The sequence below is a fragment of the Crocodylus siamensis genome, chromosome 14 (genome assembly GCF_052110815.1).
Source record: "Crocodylus siamensis isolate JL-2025a chromosome 14, ASM5211081v1, whole genome shotgun sequence".
NCBI classification, from domain to species: Eukaryota; Metazoa; Chordata; order Crocodylia; family Crocodylidae; genus Crocodylus; species Crocodylus siamensis.
Window position 1 is genome coordinate 24,598,984 of NC_143408.1, and position 21,958 is coordinate 24,620,941.

The window sequence follows — 21,958 nt, forward strand, 5'->3', positions numbered from 1 at the left end:
CAAAGCCGGCTGCGAAGGGCCTGCCCTGCCTCGCTTGTGGAGCTGAGTGCCCTGTGACCTCTGCCCCCAACCTGTCTGTTCGCACCACCCCAGCCAGCCCTGCCCTGCCGCCCAGACGAGTCCCTGCCTCTCCTTGTAGGCTCCCGTCCCCCGCAGGAAGGCCCCGGGGCGCCGCGTCCCCTGGCCGGGGCATGGGGCAGCAGGTGCTGGGTCGGGATCGGAGCAGCCTGGCATCGGGTGACTCAGACCCTGCGTCTGCTGCACGGCTGCTTCAGCGCCCAGAGGCCCCGCTGCCTGTCCCGGCTCCGTCCCCTTGCCCTGTCCCCAGAACATCGCCCCAGCCAGGCCCTCCAAACCTTGGCCTCCCCTGCCTCCAGCCCCCGGTGCCTCTGGTTCCCCATGCCCCCCACGCTCCCGGGCCGTGCTCTCTTTCTGCGGGCGGAGGGCCACGCTGGACTGGGCCCGGTGTGCACTGTGCTGCCCCTTTAAGCTCCCCGGGCTGGCATGCCAGAGGCGTGCTCCGGCGCCCAGTGAGGTCAGATAAGACGCTATATTTATCTAGCCGGTAACCTGAGCTGAGAATTTCTTCAGCGGCTCAGGCAGCCGGCTCGGCCCTCGGCCCGTGCCAGCCCGGTCCCGGCGGAGCCGCCCGCGCAGACTTCCCCTCCTGTCCCGCAAACAGGTTAGTAGCCACCGGGTTTCTGCTTGTGCGCCGGAGCCAGCGCTGCGCCGATCCCGACGTGAGCCCGTCCCGGCTGCTCCGGTGTCGCCCCATGACAAACCGTGACCCTCCGGCCCTGCTCATCCACACGCAGGTGCGTATGGGCCCGCTCGGGGCTTATGGGACTCGCTCTGGGGCCCCGGGAGGTAGAGAAAGTTCAGGGAGGACTTAGCCGAGTTCGTTGCTACCTGGAAAGGAAGATGCTGAGCAGCCTGGAGAGGGGATGGTGCGATGTCCTGGCCAGGGCGCAGGGCACGCAGCAGCTCCTGGCACCCACCCTTTGCTTGTTCTTTGTCGTTTGACCCAAAACCAAGCATCCTCCGCTCGCCTACGCAGCCCGCTGGACACAAAACCGGCCTGCTTGTCGTCCAGTCCCACCAAACCCCCTTGGCCGTTGGGTGTCAGTCCGTGTCGCGCGGGGGGCTTGACCGGGCTGTGGGGAGCTCGGGCATTGAGAGCCAGCTTGGACTTAGGGCAGCGGAGGTTGGTGCCCTCTGGTTGCTGCTTGGCAGCATGTGGCATGACTGGGTAGGTCTCAGCTTGGGACCCAGGGGACAGCCCGGAAAGCTGCCTCTGGAAGTGCTGTGAAACAGGGCCTTGAGCAGAGAAGGGCTTTGAAAGCTGGGGCCTTGGCCAGCTCTGTGATACGTGTGGGTGGGAGAAGGCCCATTGCCACCCAAGAGGGGAGCCGTGGGGGTTTGGGCACCTTGCACGCAGGGGCCAGCGCTGGGGCTCCAGGCCAGGAGCTCATCCTGTGTCTCCTGGCTCCAGCTCCAGGAGAGGGTTGTGGATCTGGCCCCGCGTGCAGTCTGCGCGCCCCCCAGCCATGCCGGCGGGGCCAGCAGGTGATTTGCGCTGAGCCCCGGAGGAGTTAAGGTGCCCGGCTGATCCGCTGATAGGCAGCGTCCCCTGGGCGATGGAGCAAGAGAAACGTGCAGGCAGCTCCCACCCCCCAGATAACCCCGCGGGCTGCGAGGCATTCCTGGCATAACAGACCACACAGCCCGGCAGCAAACAGGCCCTTCCCCTGGGGACCCTCGCAGCGGGGCATTGCCTCTCCCCGAGCCTGGAGGCCTGGGTGGAGTGGGTCCGTGTGGGGTTCGATTTGGTGTCCCTCCTTGCTAAGAGCTCCGCCGGGCCCCCTCTCTCATCCCAGCCCCCAGCAGCCGTCCGCCGGTGGGAGGTGACCCTGCCCCGGGAGGTGGCGGATGCCCCGTGGTGCTGGGTACAGCTTGTTGAGATCCAGGGTAACCTCCAGGCCAGGACATTGTGTCTCTGGGGCTTTGACTCCGCTCCAGCACTTGGGTAAGCATGAAATGCCTCCGCCGTGATGGCTCTAGCACGCGGGCCGACGCTGGGGAAGCCAAGTCCACGGGGACAGTGTCAGTGCAGGGGTGGGGACAGAGCTCTGCCCCGGGACCTGGATTCCCCTGCCCTCCCACTCCTTGCCCTGGCAGGCACCGTGGCCCAGGCACTCTTGCCAGCAGGTTTGGGAAGGCGCAGGGTCCCCTCCGTCATGCCCAGCTGACCGGCTCAGTGACCGCCCTCGTGTGCAGCCCAGCACCTGCAGGCCAGCTCTGCAACCTCCTGCAGCACTTGGGGGTTGTCTGAGGGGACCGGGCCTCTCTCCTCACCCAGAGGTGGAGCCAAGCCCCTGCCTGTCTCGCAGAGGGCGTCTAGGCCTCGGCACGCTTCCCTGCCTTGAAGCTTCAGCTCCAGACTGCTCAAGAGGGGACGGGGCAGTCTAGTGGTGAGGGCCGAGAGCCAAGACTCCTGGGTCCCATTCCCAGGCTCGCCTCTCCCTCGCCACATGACTGTGGACTGGACGTGTCTGTGCCTCAGCTTCTCCATCTGCACAATGGGACTAATGACAGAGCGGCGGCCTCCCAGGGAGGGTGGAGGCCTGAGTCACTGAGGCCTGCCGCAGCCTTTGAAGTCCCAGGTCCTATAAAAGCTCGGGGAATTATACCAGAGAGAAGCTGGGCTGGTTGGGATCCTCCCGCCTCGAGGTCTCAGGGTAGGTGTCTGGTCTCTTGCAGTCCCAGGGCCCAGGATGGTGTGACACAGCCTGGGACGCTCCGCGGGGCAGGCAGCTGGCGGAAAAGTGGCGATCTTAGATGGTAAGCGGTGAGGGGCCCTCCCGACACAGGGCAGAGGCATGGGAGTGCCTGGGAACAGGGCGCTGGCACACGACTGATGTCCTCCGACGTAGCCTGACGCCGGGGCTCGGCCTCTGTGGTCTTGCAGCATGTCCTGGCTGATACCTCCCCTGTCCCCCAGTAGCCTCAAGCTCATATTGTGTTTCTTGGAAATGAATTTCCACAGCTGCTTGTTTCACCCCAGAGGTGGCTGCCTCGGTCCCGGCTGGGGGCTGTCGGGAGAGGTGGGGGAGAGCCCGGCCCTGTGTGTGGTACGTGAGGGAGGGGGCCCTGTTGCGAGATGCGCGCTGTGTGGGGGGAAGAGGGACTTGGGGGTGGGCGCTGAAGTGGGGCTGGGCTGTGCCCCACAGCTGCCTCTGGGCTAGGCTCCAGGGCTGCCCGGGGGGGTCTGTGCTGAGCTCGCCTGGAGCTGCGTGGCCCGTGCCCCGGGAGCAGCCCCCACGCACCCAGTCCCCGCCGGGTCGCGCCACCCTTCAGCGCGGCTCCTGCTAGCCGACCAACCAAGCCCCTGCCGTGCCAAGGGCAGCGGGGCTGGGGCATCAGCTCCTGCTGATGGAGGGAGGGAGCAGCTCCGCCCCAGGTGGATTATTCACCCCAGCGGCCTCCTCCCCAAACAGGTCTGTGCGCCTGGGCCGGCTTTGCCGGCTCGGCGTTCCCAACCCACTCGGGGATGACTGTTTCCTCGAGAGGCCGGGATCCCAGCCGGGCGCTGGGCCGGGGCGGAGACGCTGCTTGCTGGGCCCGAGCGTGGTTAGCGTCGCCTCCCCGGCATCCGCGACGCTCCCTCCGGTGGCCTCCGATTCCACGCGGATCGCTTTCGCCCGCCCGCCCGCCAGCGGAAAATCCAAAGCTCCTGCACCGCGATGGGGCCCGAGGGCCGTGCACGGCCCCCGCGACCCGAGCCCCTGCGTCTGGGGGCCTCGGCCCTCGGTGTGGGGGGCTCATTTGGGCACAGCTAGTGCTGACGGCTCCAGGTGGCTGAGCCGGACTCGGGTGGACCCGGCATCCTCGGGCTGGGGGAGCAGGCGGAGGCCAAGCCCGGTGCTCCCCGGCCCTCGTGGCTGCAGGGGGCTGGGGACCCCCGGGAGCTACCTCTGGCTCCGCATACTGCAGCCGAGGCCCCTGCACGCCTCTGCCTGCTGCGTCGGGGCCTTGCTATGTGACCCCAGCCGCTGGCCTCCCTGCCCTGGGGCTTGCGGCCGCGTCACCGGCGCCGTGACACGTCTCCTTCCCTGGGGCAGCGAGGCTCCGGGGGTGGGTGGCGTGGCAGACGCTTGGAGATCCCCAGCGGTGAGGCACGGCGGGTGCGGGTCAGCCTGCCCTCCACCGTGCCCCCCATGCCAGCGGCAGGCAGCGCGCCGCACGGCCGCTCCAGCCAGCGAGTGTGCCAGCCCCGCCCTGGCACCCGGCCAAGCGTGCCGAAATCCCGCCCAGCCGCGCCGGGGAAGGGTTTTGAATCAGGGTCGTTGCCGTGGTGACCGGAGACTCTCGGAGCCATGCGAGCCGCTGTCCTGCAAGTGTGGGGAAGCGAGCGGAGAGTGCGCAGGACTGTCCAGGGGCTTCCCCGGCACCAGGTATTCTCCCTAGGCCCCTTGGGGGCCAGCCAGAGCCCGGGCCCGGGAGCCCTGCCCCTGCCCCACGCCAGCTGCTGCCCCTCTGCGTGGAGCTGCACCAGAAATAAACTTTCCTCCCAGTTGCAGCCCGGCGGGTGCCCGGGTGTGCCCCCCTGCATCTCACCTGGGGTCTGTTGGGAAGTGGGAGTGGCGGGGGGGTTGCTCTTGAGAGCAGTGCTTGGGACCCACCAGGCTCTTGAGTTGGGGGCAGGGGGTGGGGAGCTGGCCAAGGGGGTGCCCTGGGCACCCTGGCTTACATGGGGCAGTGCTTCTGCCTTCAGGGCACTGTCAGCTACGTGCCCCGGGCTCACAGACACTAGTAGGACTCCAAACCCCTGGCTGCTGTTGCTAGCTCTGCTACTGACTCATTGGCTGGCCTTGGGCATGGCACTTACCCCACCCTGGGTGCAAACGTGACTGCCTGCCTGTAGTGGGCACTTCCAGCCATGGGTGTGATGCCCCCCAGGGGCATCCCCCGCCCCCCATCCATCCCATAGGTGCCCAGAAGTGAGGCTGGCACCACTGGCTGGCACCAGGGGTCTTGGCCTGGTGTCTTTGCTCTCCTGTGCTGCCTCTGGCTGGCCCCCAGTCTAGTAACACCCTTCCCCCCTCCTCTTGAATTGGGTCAGGTCTCCCCCCACCCCCAGCCCTTTCTTGCAGCCGCCTGGAGCAGAGCTGGCAGCTCCTGAAGAGCCCCAGCCTCCGCCTCTGCCTCTGCCTCTGAAATACCAGAGGCCGGAGGCCGGCGGGGGGGCGTTCCCGTGCCCAGCCGCTCCAGCAGGGCATCCCGTGGGCATCGCAGCAGCGGGCTGCAGCCGGAAGTGCGCTTGCGGGGCTGAATTATTGATGGGGCAGCAGCCTCCCCGGGCAGATCGGGTGCAGCGTGGATGGGAGCAAGCAGCAGGGCCTTGCTGTGGCCCTGATCCTTAGTCTTCCCACGGTTTCCCATTGCCCTTCCTTCTCCCCGCCCCCCAGCAGCACCCACTGTGCAGGCCCAGGCTGCACCTTGGTCCTCTCCGCAGCACAGGGGGCGGCCCCGGTGCATGGATAGCTGGGGGGCACCAATCCCTCTCCCGGCCTGGCTCACTCCCAGCAGCCATGGCGATGCTTGAGAGATGCATTCTCCTTCATCTTCCCAGGGCTACGTGGGCCTCAGTGTCAGTGCCCCCATCCTGCCCGGTCAGAGGGCCAAGCCCCTGTCTCCTGCCCACCTTGCGGTGACAGGGAGCAGCGGGGCAAGGACAGGGCCTTGCCCCAGGGGGCCTGTGGGTGGGCAGGTGCAAATGGGAGATGAGGATGGAGAAAGCCCACAATCTGGATTGGATGTGGGCTTCTCTGACACTGATTTGCCCTGTGTCCCTTGTCATGTCCCTTTCCCATCCCCACCCAAATTCCTCCCCTGTCAAACAGGGTCCTGGGAACTTAGTCCAGCAGGGGCCTGTGAGCCTGGACTCCCAGGTCCAGTCCTTCGCTCTGTTGTCTTCCTCTGACCTCTCAGTGGGGCAGGAAGGGGTCCGGCTCCTGGTCTCTGCTGCACGTGCCAACCAGGCTGTGGGGGGGGGGAACTTCTGGGGCCACGCTCCGTCCTCTGGCAACTGGGCTGAGACTGTACAGACTCACTCTCCATGTGGCTGCAAGATGGGCAGGGCTTTCGGGCCTTCCAAGCCCCCCGGACACCCCTCAAGTCCCTGGGCCCGGGATCCAGTTCCTTTCTGCCCACCACGTGCCACTGACTGCCCCCGGGAAGGTGGGGAGGACAGGCACACCCCTGCCAGGCCGTGGCTCCCTCCCAGGGGCTGGGGGAGCAGGTTTTGGTGAGGCAGGTGGCGGCGGTGCTGGAGCCTGTCCCCCCGGCAGGCGTGGGCAGAGGGCTCCTTCCCCCTGGGTCCCCCCCGGGCATGGGGAGATGCCCTTTTCCAGCCTCTGACCCCTGTCTCTGGGCTCTCCTCCCACAGCCGATGCTGCCAGTGGTGCTCACCCAGCCCCGGCCACCAGGATGTCCCAGCTCTCCTCCACCCTGAAGCGCTACGTGGACTCATCCCGCTACGCAGAGACCACCTACAGCAAGACCCCCAGCTATGGCTCCTACTCCTATGGCTCCAGCCTTACCACCTCCTACCCAGACAAGGACAAAATCAGCTTCAAAACTGGCCCCACTGGCACCTACGTGGTCCCTGGCCATCTCCGTGCCGCGGGCACCTCCCCGACCAGCTACGACCCGGGCCGGCTGGCCCTGCACCCCGACCCCAGCATCCGGCTGAACCTGGGCTACAGGCACGTGCCAGGGCGACCAGCGGGTACCAGCGGCCTAAATGGGGGATCCTGCTACTCCTACGCCGGCTCGCCCAGCAGCCCCTCCAGCTACGTCCCAGCGCCGGCCTCCCTGAGCCGCAAGAAGTCCAGCAGCCACTCGGACCTGGCGCGAGAGTTTGCAGGGCTGCACACATCTGACTCGTACCGAGTGGACTCGCCCGCCCACAGCCCCCTCGTCGCCCGCAGCCGGCCGGAGCTGTGCGCCCTGCAGAGTCTCTACCAGGCCGCCAGCCGCTCGGAGTACGTTCAGGAGTACCTGCAGTCCTACAGCCGCGCGGGCGGCCGCCCCCTCGCCAGCCCCCACCCCTCGGCCCAGGAGGTTATCACGCCCACCCTGCGCACCCCCAGCCACTGCTCCGGCCAGCCCTGGGAGCGCAGCCAGAGCCGCACCGACTCGCCGGCCAGGGATGCCTCGGTAAGCGCCGCGTCTCGGCCCGGGAGGTGGAAGGCGTTGGTGCCTGGTTTGGGGTGGGGGTGCTCGAACCGAGATTCAGGTCAGCAGCAGTGAGCAAATGAGCATGGCAGTGTTGTGCAGTGGTTAGAGCAACAGTGAGCGAGGCCAGACACCTGGGCTCTGCTCCCGTGTCTTACGTGGAGCTTGGTGCGCTGGAGCAGAGGGCAGGCGGCAGGACGCCTGGGCCCCATCTCACCCTGAACCTCGCCAGTGCCTGACCTGCAGAGCTGCAGCCGCTGGAGCTGGGTGACCCCTGCCCTGCCCCGGGTCCTGCCTCCCTCGGTGAGGGGTGCGGATGGGCTGTGCCAGGGAGGGTATCGGGGGTGAGGCTGAGCCGACTCGCAGGGCACGGGCAGGGCACGTGGTCACACGGGCGGGTCTGAGAAGGGAGGGCCGGTCCTGGGCAGAGCCCTGCACACACGGACAGTCCCGCATAGCGGAGCGCTTGGCAGCTCTCCTCTCGCGGTTGCTGTCTGGACATGGACCCGTCTCCCAGACACCTGCGCTTTGGCCATGCCCAGCGGGGCTGGCACCCTGCGGTCAGGCCCTGCCCTGCAAGCCTCTCACCCCTGCTCCCCACTTCCAGTGGCAGCAAAGTGAAGGGCTGGCTGGCAGGGAGCGCGGGCAGTGAGCTGCCCAGGGGACCGGACAGCAGCACAGGGCAGGAGCTCCTTGCTCATAAGCCCTAGCTACCCGAGCGGTCATGCTAATCCAGGTGGGGTGGGGGTCTGGATTTGCTACCCCTGTGTGTCCAGGTCCACCTGGCTCCATGCATCCCCCCTAGCACCAGGGCTGCGCCAGGTGCCCCGCAGGGGTCGGGGTGCTGCAGGCAGGAGACCTTGGCATGGGGGCGGTGCCCGGGGGGACAGGCGGGCAGCTCTGTGTCCTGGGGAAGGCCAGACCAGTTCGGTGCTCCCTCCAGTCCTGGACTGTCTTCTGGTGCTCCAGCATCCAGCCTGCCCACAAGCCCTGCACGCCTGTCCCTTCTGCCCCAGACCCATCCAGGGGACACTGGCTTTCTGAGGGCCCCTGCTCGCTGAGGTCACCGAGCACAGCAGAGCCCCCACAAAACCCTTGCGCTGGGCAGGGGGTTCTGCATACACACACCCCCACACGCGCACAGGGGAGTGCATGGGCACACGGACACACATGCGCAAGGCCACACAGTCTGGCTTCTTCTTACATGTACATACCCACACACACACGCACATTCACACCACCTACACACACCAGCTCACAGCCTGGTTTCCTCTCCCATGGGCATACACACACTCCGGCACTCGTGCTTCACACACACACTCACCACTCCACCCGATGCACACACGTTCACGTATCACCTCCACCTACATACAGAAACCAGTGCACTCAGTTTACCCCTGCTGTGCACAGACCTATATGCACACACGTGCAGTGCACTGCCCCCATTTGCACAGCCCCCCCCCCCCCCACACACACACATACACCCGGGGCCATGCTCACCTCTTCTCCCCCAGCTCCCGCGATGGGCTCCTGCTGGGACGTGTGAAGCCCAGGCTGGCCCTGCTGTGGGCACGCCAGCCCGGCTGCATGTGCATGTTCCCGAGACGTGGTTGAACAATGACACTTGTTATGTAAGCTCTGCCGCGCAGAGCCGGGAGAGAGCGCCAGGCTCGCACAGACCTCTGCTCCGCCTGGGCCCCGATCCCTCCCTGCCAGGACCCTGCCTCCTGCTTCTGACCCCTGCCAGGAGGTGCCTGCTGCTGCCTGGGGGGCGGCGGGTGGGGGCAGCTGGGCGGATGCAGCGGGGAGCAGTCGCTGCCAGGGGTGGGTTGGGAGCGAGGGGCACTGAGGAGCCAGGTAGCTCATGCTAAGGGTGGGCCTAGCTGGGGATACAGCGAATCAAGGCATCCACGTGCCCCCTCCCTGCCCCTGGCACCGGGCCCGGCACAGCCCGTTCTGCGCTGCCTGAGTGCCCGGCTCGCCCTCGCCGGCAACAGGAGCCGGGTGACGTAACCTGGGCTGGGCCAGGCTGCGCCGGCTGCCGGAGACACCGCTGGGGGAGGCTGGTTCGGCCTGCGCCAGGGGCTCCTGACAGGGGGGGCTCGGATAGGGACCCGCGCTCGTCCCCAGCTGCGGTGAGGGGAGCTTGCGGTGCCTGCGCTACACGGGGCACGCGGCACCGGGTGGCAGGACTCCTGATGCCTCCTCTGCTCAGCTTGGGCACCTCGAGCTGCTCTGCTGGGGATCCAGGGACCCCTGGGAGCTACTTGGTGGGCGGGGTCCGCGCCGTGACTGCCCCTGGCAGCCAGGAGCCACCCTCCGTGCAGCACCTTGCGCTGGCAGGCTGGGGCTGGATCAGAGCTGCAAGAGGGCGGGGGCACCTGGGCAGCCCGACGGCACCATTCCTCGAGGGCTTTGTCGCTGTGGGGGCTGTAGCCACGGCCAGCCGCCTGCGCTTTTGCCATGGCGTCTGCTTCTTACCATGCTGCTCCGGGAGCATCGGAGCGTGTCCACCCTGAGTGTTGCATGGAGACAGCCCGTTCCCCATGGCGTAGCTGCTCTGCGTACACGCCTGCACACGCACCCACATGTGGCAGCACACGGCGCCCAGGGCCCAGCGGGGAATTTTGCACTCCAGGTTCAGTCGGGCACTTGCTTCTGCCCCTGGGCACCTGCCTGGTCCCTGTCTGCTCCCACCCCCCGGCCCGGTATGGGACTGGGGGCAGTGACTCTGCCCTTCAGCTCGTCCCTGCTGGATTTGCACCCGGGGGTGGTTGGTAGGAGCCAGAGGGCAGCCTGAGAAGGGGGATTTATGCATCCAGCCCTGCCCCACCCGTGCCTGGGGAGGAGGGGCAGAGCCAGCCCCAGGCACGTGGCTGCCCGGGGACAACAGAGGAGAGTGCAGGTGCTGTCCTAGCCCTGCCCTTGAGGCCTCAGTGCAGACGTAAGCAGCCAGAGCTGGGACCAGCCAGGCCCTGCGTCCTGTCTGAACGCTGCTGCGGGGGGTGGGGGGGCAGGACAGCACGAGACAGGAGCCTGCTGGGGCATTGCCACCTCCCCCACTGCTAGGCAGTCATGGGACTCGGGCAGCCACCTGCAAGCTCTCACGCAAGCCGGGCCTGGCCCCCACCTCTGGGAGCTCCCCCTGCCAACAGGAGCAAGCTGCCCTGTGATGCCATGCGCTCGTACCCTGGGGGAAAGCTGGGACCCCGCTCCTTTGTGCCCTTCCCAGCTGAGCTGAGTCCCGGCTGGGGAGCTGGCCTGGGACTCCAGCAGCCGGTGCCTGCCAGGCAGAGCCTTACACAACAGACTGGCCCAGGGGCAGGTGGGCTGTAACGCGGCGCGGTCCCCCCAGAGGCAGCTGCATCTGGGCGGCTTCAGGTGGAGGTGGCAGAGCATCCTCATTCTGCCCTGTCTCCTTGCCCCTCTCTTTTCCCCCTGCCGTCTCACTGCCCCGCTCCGCCCAGCTCTGGGGCAGGGGACACAGGGCAGGACAGGAGCCCTGAAAGGGCAAGCCTGGGGCTCCCCAGCACCCCCCCCCCCCCCCACGTGGGCTCAGACAGCTCCGGCTGGGTGGGGTGGGGCACCGAGCCGACAGCCTGGCACAGCACCGGGGGCAGCTTCTTCTGCTGTCCCTTACAGCTGCCGCCAGCTGTGCCCGGAGCAGGGGCAATGTTCCCTACCTGTCCGCCCTTTGCTGCATGCCCCCCGGCAGCCTGGGCCAGCACTTCCCCTGGCAGAGCAGGCCCCTGCCTGTGATTGCTCCAGCCTGACCCGAGAGCAGTCACGCGCTACCGCTCCCACCCATGGGGGCACACCCCAGCTGGCAGGTTCGGGTGGCCTGGCTGGGTCGGAGCTGGGCGGTGGGCAGCCGGCTGAGAGGGATGGGCGCATGTAAGCTGCAGCGTAGACCCCAATCCCAAACACAGACCTGCTGCCCGGGCACGGCAAAGCACACGGTGTCGCAGCCCCAGCTCGACCGCTGCGGCTGCGCAGGGGGGACCGGTCTCTGCCGGGCCCCCAAATCGCTGCCGAGTCTCCCAGCTGCTCGCGGCGCTGGGCGGCAGGTGCTGCCTGCGTCCCGTGAGTTTTCCCATGTGGAGCTCGGACCAGGACGTCCTGTGCGCCTCGGCACGATGTTCCAGCCATGCTTTTTCCAGGCCAGGAAGCACAATAGCGATCGTAAGCAATAATTAAACCGCGAACGGCAGTGCCCACAGCCACGGGCCGCGAGCGGGCGGAGGGGCGCCCGGCGCTCCGATCGGTTCTGCCCCATTAAGCAGGCACCGGGGCTGTGCTGGGTGCAGACAGTTATGCTGTCTGCTGCTGCGCCGGGTCCCCCGCCCCATGATCCTGAGCCTCTCGCTCGCACAAGCTCTTGGAGCCAGGGGCCAGAGGAGGAGCAGGCTCCGGCGACTAGAGAGGGACTCCTGGGCTCTTTGTAGCTCAGCCTCTCCTGGGCTCAGTGCCTCAGTTTACCGTGCAGCGGGGCTGCGCGGCTTCCTCGCCGCACATCCGCCAGGCTCTCCGGGAGGGCTGGGCGGGGGGAGAGGTGTGCCGACAGCCGCCTCTGGCCCCTGAACCCGTGCTGCACCATTGACCATTTCGGACAGCGAGTGACGGCAGCACCCAGCGGCCGCAGCCATCCAGAAAATTGCCGGCAGCATTGACGCTTCCGCCCCCAGCTGGGTCACCGGGCCTGGCCTCCAGCCAGCCCTGTCCTCTGTGCCCTGCCCCTGTCTGCCAGGCTGCGGGCACCTCAAGGGCACTGCAGGGGGGCCTTGTCATTGTGCCCTGCTGGGAACGCGGGGGCTGGGGGATGCTCCCCGGGGCCACGGGCTCACGTGGCACCGCGCTCTTCTATCAATAACCCGGCTTCTGGGAAGCCCGGCCTCAGCTGACCCCCGGCTGTGCTCCAGGTTCCCGGAGCGGCCACCACCGTGCGTTTGACAGCCACGACTCCTGTTACCCCCCACCCGGGGCCATCGTGCTATGTCCTCCTCCCACCAGGCGCCGAGCAGACGGGGCAGGGTGAAGCCCTGAGGCCTAGAGCCGGGGCGGCTCTGCAGCCTGGCATGGTGCGCCCTGCCCGGCGAGTGTGGACAGTGCCAGCAGCCCTCGTCCGGCTACAGGTGGGTGGATGCTCACGTCTGGAGCTAATGTGGGTCTAACCCCGCAGGCCCTGGTGAGGAATCCCAGCTGGCTGGCCATGCCCCAGCCTTGCCAGTGTGGCCTCTTGACGCCCATCTCTTGCCTGCGGCTACAAGCACGAGGGCCAGTCTGGGCTGGGCATGACAGTCGCCCTCTGCTCTCTCCCCAAAGCCTCGGTGGCTTGGTGCTCGCTCACCCTCCCTGCCCCAGAGTCTGCCCCGGCACTTGCCTCTGGCTTTGCGCCGGCTCCCACAGCTGTGCTAGGGCACCTGCCCAAGGTGCGTGTCGGGGCCTGGCTGCGGGGAGCACTAGCAGCCTGGCTTCTTGGCACACGGTTGGCTGGGGCTTGGAGTTCACAGCGGCTGGGCAGGCGTCAAGACACGTGTGTGCTTGCGGCGTGCAGAATTCAGGGCGTCTGGCACCGAATCTGTACTTGGATGCAGCATATCGTACATCTTTCTACTGTGTGTGTGCTCTGTGTGTATACGTGTGCACGCTCGGGATGGGCACACTTTCTGCGTGCATGGTGTGTGGGGGTGCATGCTGTGTGTGTATATGCAAGCTCCGCGTGCATGATGTGTGTGTGTGTGTGTGCGTGCATGCTCTGTTTATGCCTGTCCGTGCATGCTCTGTGCATGTCTGGCTTCTTGGCACACGGTTGGCTGGGGCTTGGAGTTCATGCTGTGTGTGCATGCGTGTGTGTGCACGCTCTGTGTGCATGGTGTGTGTGCATGCATGTACATGCTGTGTGTGTGCATGCCCGGTGTGCGTGTATGTATGCATGCTGTGTGTCTGTGTGTGTACATGCTTTTTGTGCATGCTGGTGTGTGCATGTGTGCAGGTAAGCACTTGTAGTCTGGTGTGTATACACGGCTAGCAGTGCCTGCCTGCCCAGCTTGCACGCCCGCGTGTGGGCTTCTCCCTCCTGCGCTGGTGCGCGCTGTACACGGCAGCTGTGACGGGCGCACTTGGGACGCCCCGCTCTGCCAGGCCCCCTGTACACGTACACCGAGCTCAGCACGGCGGCAGGCACCCGGGAGGAGCGAGTGACACTACAGGATGCCTCCTTGGATATTTTCAACGCTGCCAAAAATAGTCCTGCCTCCCCCACCACAGCCAGCTCCCCGGCAAGGCCCTGCAGCCGCACTGCCAAGGAGGTGGCTGCCGGGGGGGCCGCTATCCTCTGCACCCCAAGGCGACCTCGGGCAGGATTGGGCCAGCGGCCCGGCACGACGTCCTCTGAGCCCAAAGCCCCGGCAGGCGCTGGCTGGCCGTGGCGCGTTGCCGGAGGGGCCCCGGCGGCCCCGGGGTGCCCTCACGTGAGGGGCCAGCACTTCGCGAGAGACGTCCAGCTTGCCGGTAGGTCGCCGGGGCCGCGGGGGCGTGCGGGGCCGGGGGGCGGGGCCGGCCCTGCCCGCGCTCCGCCCCGCGTTGATGTCAGCGCGGCCCAGGTGCGGTGAGCGGGGGCCGGCCGGGGCCGGGGCCGGGGCCGGGGCCGGCGCGGCGCGGCAGCATGCGGACCTCGTACACCGTGACCGTGCCCGTGCCCCTGCCGCCGGCCGCGCTGCCCCGGGAGCTGCGCCCGCGCGCGGCCATGCCCGGCTCGCTGCTCGTCTCCGCCTTCGTGGGGCTCGTCCTGCACCGGACCAAGGTACGGGGCGGGCGGCGCGCCGCCGCCGCTCGCGCTCCTGCGTGACCTTGGCCAAGTCGCCTCGCCTGCCCGCCGCAGGTCTTTCCTGGGTAACGCGGCGGCGCGGCCGTGCAGCAGCCCCCGGGGGCTCCCGGCTGCGCTGGCACCCATGGGGGCAGGCGGGCAAGGCCGGCTCCGCCCGCCGCTCTCGGTTCCTGGTTCTGCTGAGCTGCGGGGGGAGCGCCGGCGGGGGCCCCTGCAGCTGTCTGCCCCACCTGGGCAGCCGGGCCCGCTGGCGGGGGCAGGGGAGGCGCCCCCGTGCCGCTGTCATGCTGCCCGCGGCCCAGCACGGCTGCTGCACGGCGCCGTGCCCTCCCTCCAGTGCTGGCACGGGCCCGGGGAGCCCCCGCCGCCCGCGTCACAGCCCGGCCGGATTCCTCGGTGACCCCGAGCGCGCCCGGCCTGGCCTGGGCTGCCCCGGGGCCTGCCAGGCTGCGTCACGGCCCCCGCCTTGCATCCACGCGGTGCCCTGCTGCGGCCGGGTGTCCGCCTGGCAGAGCCAGGGCACTGTGCAGGGGCAGCTCGCAGCACCGCCGTCCTGGCTGGCAGGGTCCGGGCGCTGTGGGGGGGAGGCTGACGGCCGCGCACTGCCCCGGGGCTTCCTGCCCGTGCGGGCGCCCGCCACAGCGGGAGAGAGGCGCCGGCTCTGGCCAGAGCGGTGTGCCCGGACACCGGGGTTCCTCACGGCCCCGCTCCAGGGCCAGATCCGGAGAGGGGCCCCCGTGCGGCCTTTGCTGTGAGCTGCGTGGCTGGAGCAGAGACCGGCTGGGGCACTGCTGGGGGAAAGCTCACAGCACACAAAGATCCACAGGGTGGGGGGGGGGTGTTTTGGGAGAGCCAGGGCCAGAGCCAGGCAGGGACAGGCCCGGGGCAGGGGTGCCAGGCCAGTGCAGGCATCGCGAGGGGGTGCAGGGGGGTACCTGGAGGGGGCAGGCAGCATGGCGGCGCCAGGCCGGGGTGGGCAGCACCCGGTGCCAACGCCAGATCCCCCGCGCTCTCACCGAGCAGCGCGTGTAATGGTATCTGGGCTATTTTGGGCGCTGCCAGGCTGGGCCTGCGCCTCCCCCGCGTGCACCAGCTGCTGCTATTTCGGAGCTGCTGGCACGGCCCCCTCCCGCGGCTGGGGGTGGCCTCACGTCATCCGAGAGCTGTAAGCCTGGCAGGGGAGGGTGTGGGAGTCACCGCCTTAACCCAGCCAGCGCTGGTCCGGCCAAAGCCTCTGCCCAGCTCCTCCGTAACCTCGCTGAGAGGGGAGCCCTGCCTGCAGGGCTGGGGCCAGGACCCCTGGGTTGCCGGAGGGGGTGGGTAGGCAGCACGTGTCACGTGCAGCTCGGGGAACAAGCCTCCCAAGTTCTCCCCTCGCCCCTGTCTTCTGTGCAGCTGACGATCCCGAGGGGGACGGACACTTGCTCCCTGCCCCCGCCGCCCCCGCGCCCGCGGGCTCCGTGCTAACGGGCTCCGTTACAGCTTGCCCAGCTGCTGGTGTCCCTCACACGAGGCGCCTCGCTAAGCCTGCTCCGCTGGCAGGTCCAGGGTGAGGTCGCCCAAGGTCATGCGAAACCCTCTGAGTCCCCAGTCAGGGCACTGCTGTGAGGAAGCCCGCAGCGCTGCCGGTGCCCAGGAGCTGAGTCAGGTGGGGGCCCTCACTCCAGCTGCCACGCGACGAGCGGACTTTATCCGGGCCGCGGGTTCAAAGTCCCGCGCGCTCGTGTGCAAGCAGCCGCAGGCCCGCGCGCCAGGGCTCTGGGCACCGGCTCTGCCCGGGACCTGCCCGGGGTCAGTGTCCCGCATGCGACAGCATTGCAGCATATGGCAGTCCAGGCGAATGCTCCTTATGGTCGGGGCGTTGCCCTGCACCGGCCGGGGTCAGCTGGGGCCTGCCACGCAGCGCCCTGGAGCTTGGGGAAAGGATGAATCCCCCTCCACTAGCATAGGGGGAAACTGAGGCAGGATGCTGAGAAGCAGCCTGCCCGAGGTCGGACGTGGCGCCCAGGCGTCGTGCTGCCCCAGCCACCGCGGGGGCTGCGCTCCGGGGGGGAGCAGGGCCCTGACCCCACCAGCAGAGTGATTTGCCAGCGGCAAAGGGAGCCAGTCTGGCTCCGATGCCGGCCGCAGCTGCCTTACACCGGGCGTGGGCCAAGCCAGCCCGCTCGGCAGCCGGCTGTGCCCAGACTCCGGGCTCGAGGGCTGGGACGGTGAACACCTGAGCACCCACGTGCTGCCTGTGGCGTGCCCGGTGCCATGTGCTTGAGCACCCCCCACTCGCTCCCAGTCCAGGGGCAGGGCCTGCAGGTGCTGGGCACCTCATCCTGCTGGCTCCAGCCCGTGCCCCATCACAGACCCGGGAGAGGCGGCTTGCCAAGGCCTCGCACTCGGGGACTTTGAGCACAGGCAGACTTTGCGTCTGGAGAAGGGCTGAGGCAGGGAGGTCTGGAGGAGGCCCGGCAGGGCCCGTGGCATCTCCCGCCCTGCTTGCCGCCCCACACTCAGGGCACTCGGGTGAACGGAGCAGGGCAGGGAGGATGAGCGCGGCTGCCAGGGGCAGCACGTGTAAGACTGCTCCTCCCCTGCGTGCCAGGGGCTGGGGTGGCACCGGCTCCAGAGCCACATCCCCCCGGCTCCCTAGTCCTGGCCCCCGTCTCACTGCCCCATGCTCTCTCTGCAGAACTCCAAGACGGTGCAGGGTCTGACCGGCCTCCGCAACCTGGGCAACACGGTGAGTCCCCCCACCCAGCCGGGGAACCCCGATGCCCCCACCTCTCTCCCTCCCTGCGCTGCCCGCCAGCCACGTGCCCGCGTCTTGCAACTGCTGCGGAAACCGCAGCCCTCAGCAAGCACTCCTCCTTCGCACCGCCTCCGCAGCACCCACGCAAAGAGGAACCCCTGCAACGGCAGGAAATCCCAGCCCCGAGTCCCCGGCGTCCGGCTCCCCCCCCCCCCAGGGCATTCCAGCCCTGGGGTGGAAGTCCCCTTTGCTTGTGGCTTCGAAGCCCCACCCTGGGCCCTTCCTTCCCTATGTTCCCCCCCACCGACCCCGGAGACGTACCAGGAGGTAGGTCCCGGGCCCGCTCCCGCCCCAGCCGGGGCTGTCGCGCCTGCCGTTGCCATGATGTCTCCTCTGCCTCCCCCAGTGCTTCATGAACTCCATCCTGCAGTGCCTGAGCAACACGCGGGAGCTGCGGGACTACTGCCTGCAGAGCCAGTACCTGCGGGACCTCAACAACACCAGCCGCACGCACACGGCCCTCATGTCAGGTGAGAGCCTGCGCCGGCCCCGCGCTGCCTCGGTGCCCCTGCAGCGCCGCAGCCCCCCGCCAGCCCACCCGGCAGCCCCCGGGGGTGGGGGAGAGTGGCCTCCGCACCGGGCGGGGCAAGCAGGGCTCTGGGCCTGCCACCCCCATCACCGCCGCGCTCCGCCCGCAGAGTTCGCGAAGCTGCTCCAGCTGCTCTGGACCTCGCCGCCCAGCGATGCCGTGAGCCCCTCGGAGTTCAAGACACAGATCCAGAGATACGCCCCCCGCTTCGTGGGCTACAAGTAAGGCTCTGCCCGGCCGGAGGCGGGGAGGCCTGGGCAGGGACGGGGCCGTCTCACCCCACCCCCTGCCCTTTCCAGCCAGCAGGACGCCCAGGAGTTCCTGCGCTTCCTCCTCGACGGGCTGCACAGCGAGGTCAACCGGGTGCTGGTTCGGCCCCGCGCCAGTGCCGACAACCTGGATCATCTCCCGTGAGTGGGCATCGCTCAGGGGGCGGCGTCAAGGTGCCCTCCCTGGGATGAGGGAGCATCCCCAGGCAGAGGCACCCAGCCTCTCCGGCACCGGCTTCTACCACCAATGCCCCCTACCCCATGGCCCCCACCCTCCCTGCGGGACCACATTGGGGGTGGGCAGCGTCCCCTCAGCCCGTCAGGCCTCGATCAGGGTAATGCTTGGGGTGGGGAATAGGACTCTAGAGCCGCCCTCAACCAACAGGGTCCGTGGCCCCCAGGCACCTTCTCCCCTTGGCCCTTTCCCACGTGAGCAGCTGGGACCTGTGTCCTGCAGAGCCGGGGTCCTGCAGAGGGCTGAAAGCTGCCCATGATGTCTCGGTTTCCTCGGTCTATGGGCCCTCTGGCACGTGGCACACAGCTGGGCCTGGACAGAGCTCGAGGCCGGGGGTGCCCATGCCAGGAGGAGAAAGGGGGCAGCCCGACCCTAGACGCTGGGGTTGGAGGGCTCAGGCTGGGGCACCTCTCACACGCTGCATGTCCCCGCAGGGACGAGGAGAAAGGGAGGCAGATGTGGAGGCGGTACCAGGAGCGGGAGGACAGCCGGATTGGGGGTGAGTGGGGCACGGGGGGCAGCTGGGCTCTGTAGCAGGGCCGGGGGCAGCTGGGGAGGGCACGGGCAGGGCCGGGGCTGTGGGTGCAGCTAGCACTCCCAGATGCAGCCCCTGGCACCTCACTGCTCCTACTCCTGCCCCCAGATCTTTTTGTGGGACAGCTGAAGAGCTCCCTGACCTGCAGCGAGTGCGGCTACTGCTCCACGGCCTTCGACCCCTTCTGGGACCTGTCCCTGCCCATCCCCAAGGTAATGCCTGCAGCCTCGCGCCCCCAACCTGCTCCTGTCCTGCCTGCCCCAGGCACGTTCTCACCCTGCCTCCTCTCCCCACAGAAGGGCTACGGGGAAGTGACCCTCATGGACTGCCTGTGCCTCTTCACCAAGGAGGACGTGCTGGACGGGAACGAGAAACCGGTACGGGGCGCCAGGGCGGGGGGCAGATAGATGGGCAGGGCAGGACGGATGGATGGGACGCAGATGTCCTCAGGGCTCTGCTGCAGCAGCTGTGCAGGCTCAGGGTGCGAGGCTGCTCGCCTTGGGGAGGCACCTCGAGGTGGGCATCGCAGCCCTGGGCCGGTTTATTCTCGTCCCCACCCGCGGCTTCGTCCCTCACTGGCCCTGTGTCCCCAGACGTGCTGTCGCTGCAAGGCCCGGACGAGGTGCACCAAGAAGTTCAGCATCCAGAAGTTCCCCAAGATCCTGGTGCTCCGTATCCTTTAGTGCGCCCAAGCGCCCCACAGCTGCCATCCCGGCACTGGGCAGCCTGTAGGGATGTGGGGGGCATGGGTGGGGGTATCTCCAGATCCAGCAGGACATGTCAGAGGCTGTTGGGGCCTCCTACTCTTCCCCCCGCCCCTGTCTCCGTGCTGCCCTGGCCCTTTCCTTGACGCGGCCCCCAGACCTGAAGCGCTTCTCGGAGGCCAGGATACGCACCAGCAAGCTCACCACCTTCGTCAACTTCCCTCTTAAGGACCTGGACCTGCGGGAGTTCGCGGCGCAGAGCTGCAGTGAGTGCCCGAACAGCGGGCGGGGGCCGGGGGCACACGCTTGCCCATCACAGGGGCTCCGGTGCCACGCACCCCTCCACAGCCCCCCACCAAGGGAAAGCCTGGGGGGAGCTGCGGACTCCCCCTACTCCAGGCTTGTCTTGCCTCGCCAGGCAGGGCCCTGCCCCTCTGTGCCCTGCTCCATCCTCCCCACAGAGCTGCGAATGGGACCCAGGTGTCCTCGTGCCTCCAGCTGCCCCCTCAGTCCCCAAGGTCAGGCTGCTTCTGCCTGGCGAGCAGGACCCCGGGGTCCCCCACGGGTGCTCTCCGGGGCACCGGCATGGCCCCGGCGGTGCGGACCAGACGCTGTCCCCTGCCATGGCTAATGACTGTGTCTGTCCCCGCTCCCCCAGACCACGCTGTTTACAACCTGTATGCCGTGTCGAACCACTCCGGGACCACCATGGGGGGACACTACACGGCCTACTGCCGGAGCCCCGTGTCCGGCGAGTGGCACACCTTCAATGACTCCCGGTAAGGCCGGCACCGGGCAGCCCCGCCCTGGGGTGCCGGCTGTGGGCGTGGGGCAGCTCTGACTGCAGAGGATGGGGGGCGGTGCGGGTTCCTTGCTCTTCCCCCCTCGCCCTGACGGCCCCCCTCTGCCCACAGCGTCACCCCGATGTCCTCCAGCCACGTGCGGGGCAGCGATGCCTACCTGCTCTTCTACGAGCTGGCCAGCCCGTCTTCCCGTATGTAGCTCCTGCCGCCCAGCCCCGGAGCCTGGTGCCCGCGGGGCGGAGAGGACAGGACCACGCCTCGGGGGGCAGGTGCGCAGGCCCCCCCACCCGGAAGAGAGGGCAAGGCTGCCCCTGGCATGGCAGCCAGGGCGGTTCCTGGCATTGGCGGAGCGAGGAGGGGCAGAGCTGGCACCGAGGAGCTGGAGTTGCGGCCCCGCCGCCGGCAGGGGCTGGCGTTTAGCTTCGTTTCTTCCCTTTGGTGTGTAATAAAATGCTGAGCCGCGACGGAGGGCACGGGAGCCTGGCTGCGCCCTGTGCCCCGCAGCATGCCGCCCAGGCAGCTCGGGCCCGCGCCTCCTTCACCCGGTGTGGCGGCGTGCCCGGAGCCTGCACCCAGCACACCACGGCACTGCGGGAAGGGAAGGACGCTGCGCTGCCCCGACCCTGCCCCTGCCTGGGCCAGGACGGGGAGCCCCAGCAGGCCTGTGCCCATCTCAGCTGGCCGGGGGGAGCCTCGTCGAGCTCTTTCTCGGCCCGCAGCCGCTGCCCAGCTCCGCGGGTCCCCGCTTCGGGCGGGTGCTACCTGCCTCCCATACGACGGTGCCTTAAAACATTTGGGGAGCGGCTGGGGGGCCCCATCCCCCCAGGCTGGGCTGTGCCCTGCCCCTACCCCGCTGCTCTGGGGCAGGCTGGGGTGCTCGGCCCTGCCCACAGCACCCAGGGGAGCCCGCGGCTTTCCAGGGACTGGCTGCGTCTGCCCCGTGAGATCCCCAGCACCCGGCAGGGGCAAGCCACAGGGGACATGCAGGATGGTCACCCCCCCCCCCCCGGCCCTGACAGCCTTTTTTAGCTTTTTCTGTAATTTATTCTCTCAGCCCCTTTCCTCCCACTCGTGTCTGGGGTGGGGGCACATCCAACGTGCCCAGCGGTTGGCCTGCCCCCCGCACAGTCCTCGCTCCTGCAGGGTGGGTCGAAGAGGACCGTGCACGGCTCACGGAGGGGCTGGCGAGGGCACCGTGGAGGGGAAGGGGCACCATGGGGGGCTGGGGGTGCATTGCTTGTTTACTGTGTAAGCAAGGCGGGGGGGAGAGTGTGTTGTACAGGAATAAACTGGAGCTCAGACACCCCCGGCTGCCGTCCTTGTGCTTCCTGGGTCTCGTCGGGGTGGGGAGAGCCCTGCACGCAGCTCCAAGCTGTGCAGAGCCGGGCCTGGGGGGTCTGGTGTGCAAGCAGCCCGCAGTGGGGCTCCTCCCCGGGCCAGCTGCCTGCTTCAGGGCTGGAGCTGCCCCCCGGGCGGGGGTCAGGAGGGACGTGCCCAGGAGCCTGGCGGTGCCGCCTGTGCAGGAAGCACTGGTTGCTGTTGGCCTGAGCTTACCAGATCCCACCACCCGTGAGGGCAGGAGCAGCGGAGCATCAGCCCCACCGGGCAGCTGTCTTCAGCCGCACGACCGGGCTGGACATAGAGGCACCCTGGGGTGCCAAAGCCAGCCTCTACCATCTCCCCCACCCCCCAAATACCCGGCACGCCCAGAGCGCTAAGCCCCTCTCCGCCACAGGCCCCGGCAGCTCCACGCTGGCCCCAAAGCTCCCAACAAAAGGCTTTTCTCCCTCGCTTAGTAACGGCGCAGGGAGCCGGCGCTCGGGGAGCAGGAATGCGGCTGCCTGTGGGCTCCTGCCCCGGGCACCGCGGGAGCGGGGTGGGGGGAGGGGCATTGTGCCCCCGCACGGGCACACGCTGCCCAGGGCCTGCCGAGGGGCAGCAGCAGGCCAGGGGCACGCGCTGAAAAGGCCCTGGGGCAGGCTGAGACTGGAAGGGGCCTGGAAGGAGGCAGGGAAAGG

General features: G+C 68.4%; 1 protein-coding gene across 6 annotated transcripts; it reads left to right on the forward strand.

Annotated features, from left to right (window-relative positions):
* The first annotated feature begins 563 nt into the window (after positions 1-563).
* USP2 (ubiquitin specific peptidase 2) lies at positions 564-21,243 on the forward strand. 6 transcript variants are annotated; one of them, XM_090026741.1, is made up of 14 exons: positions 581-815; positions 2,761-2,841; positions 6,449-7,221; positions 16,746-16,796; positions 17,212-17,335; positions 17,504-17,615; positions 17,694-17,804; positions 18,333-18,397; positions 18,542-18,645; positions 18,730-18,810; positions 19,027-19,105; positions 19,296-19,403; positions 19,796-19,916; positions 20,052-21,243. In XM_090026741.1, the coding sequence occupies exons 3-14, from the start codon at positions 6,490-6,492 to the stop codon at positions 20,137-20,139; spliced, it is 1,776 nt and encodes a 591-aa protein (XP_089882867.1). In that variant the 5' UTR covers positions 581-815; positions 2,761-2,841; positions 6,449-6,489; the 3' UTR covers positions 20,140-21,243. The 6 variants fall into 6 exon arrangements, with proteins under 6 accessions (XP_089882871.1, XP_089882867.1, XP_089882868.1 ...); XM_090026743.1 differs by having other exon boundaries at positions 607-682; XM_090026745.1 differs by lacking the exon at positions 2,761-2,841 and having other exon boundaries at positions 564-682.
* Positions 21,244-21,958: the final 715 nt, after the last annotated feature.

Bases quoted from the DNA above. Each gene is read 5' to 3' on its own strand.
- USP2 (XM_090026745.1), top strand. From the start codon at position 6,490: ATGTCCCAGCTCTCCTCCACCCTGAAGCGCTACGTGGACTCATCCCGC. The intron at 7,222-16,745 runs GTAAGCGCCGCG...CTCTCTCTGCAG, and splicing joins CGCCGGCCAGGGATGCCTCG to AACTCCAAGACGGTGCAGGG. The intron at 16,797-17,211 runs GTGAGTCCCCCC...TGCCTCCCCCAG, and splicing joins TCCGCAACCTGGGCAACACG to TGCTTCATGAACTCCATCCT.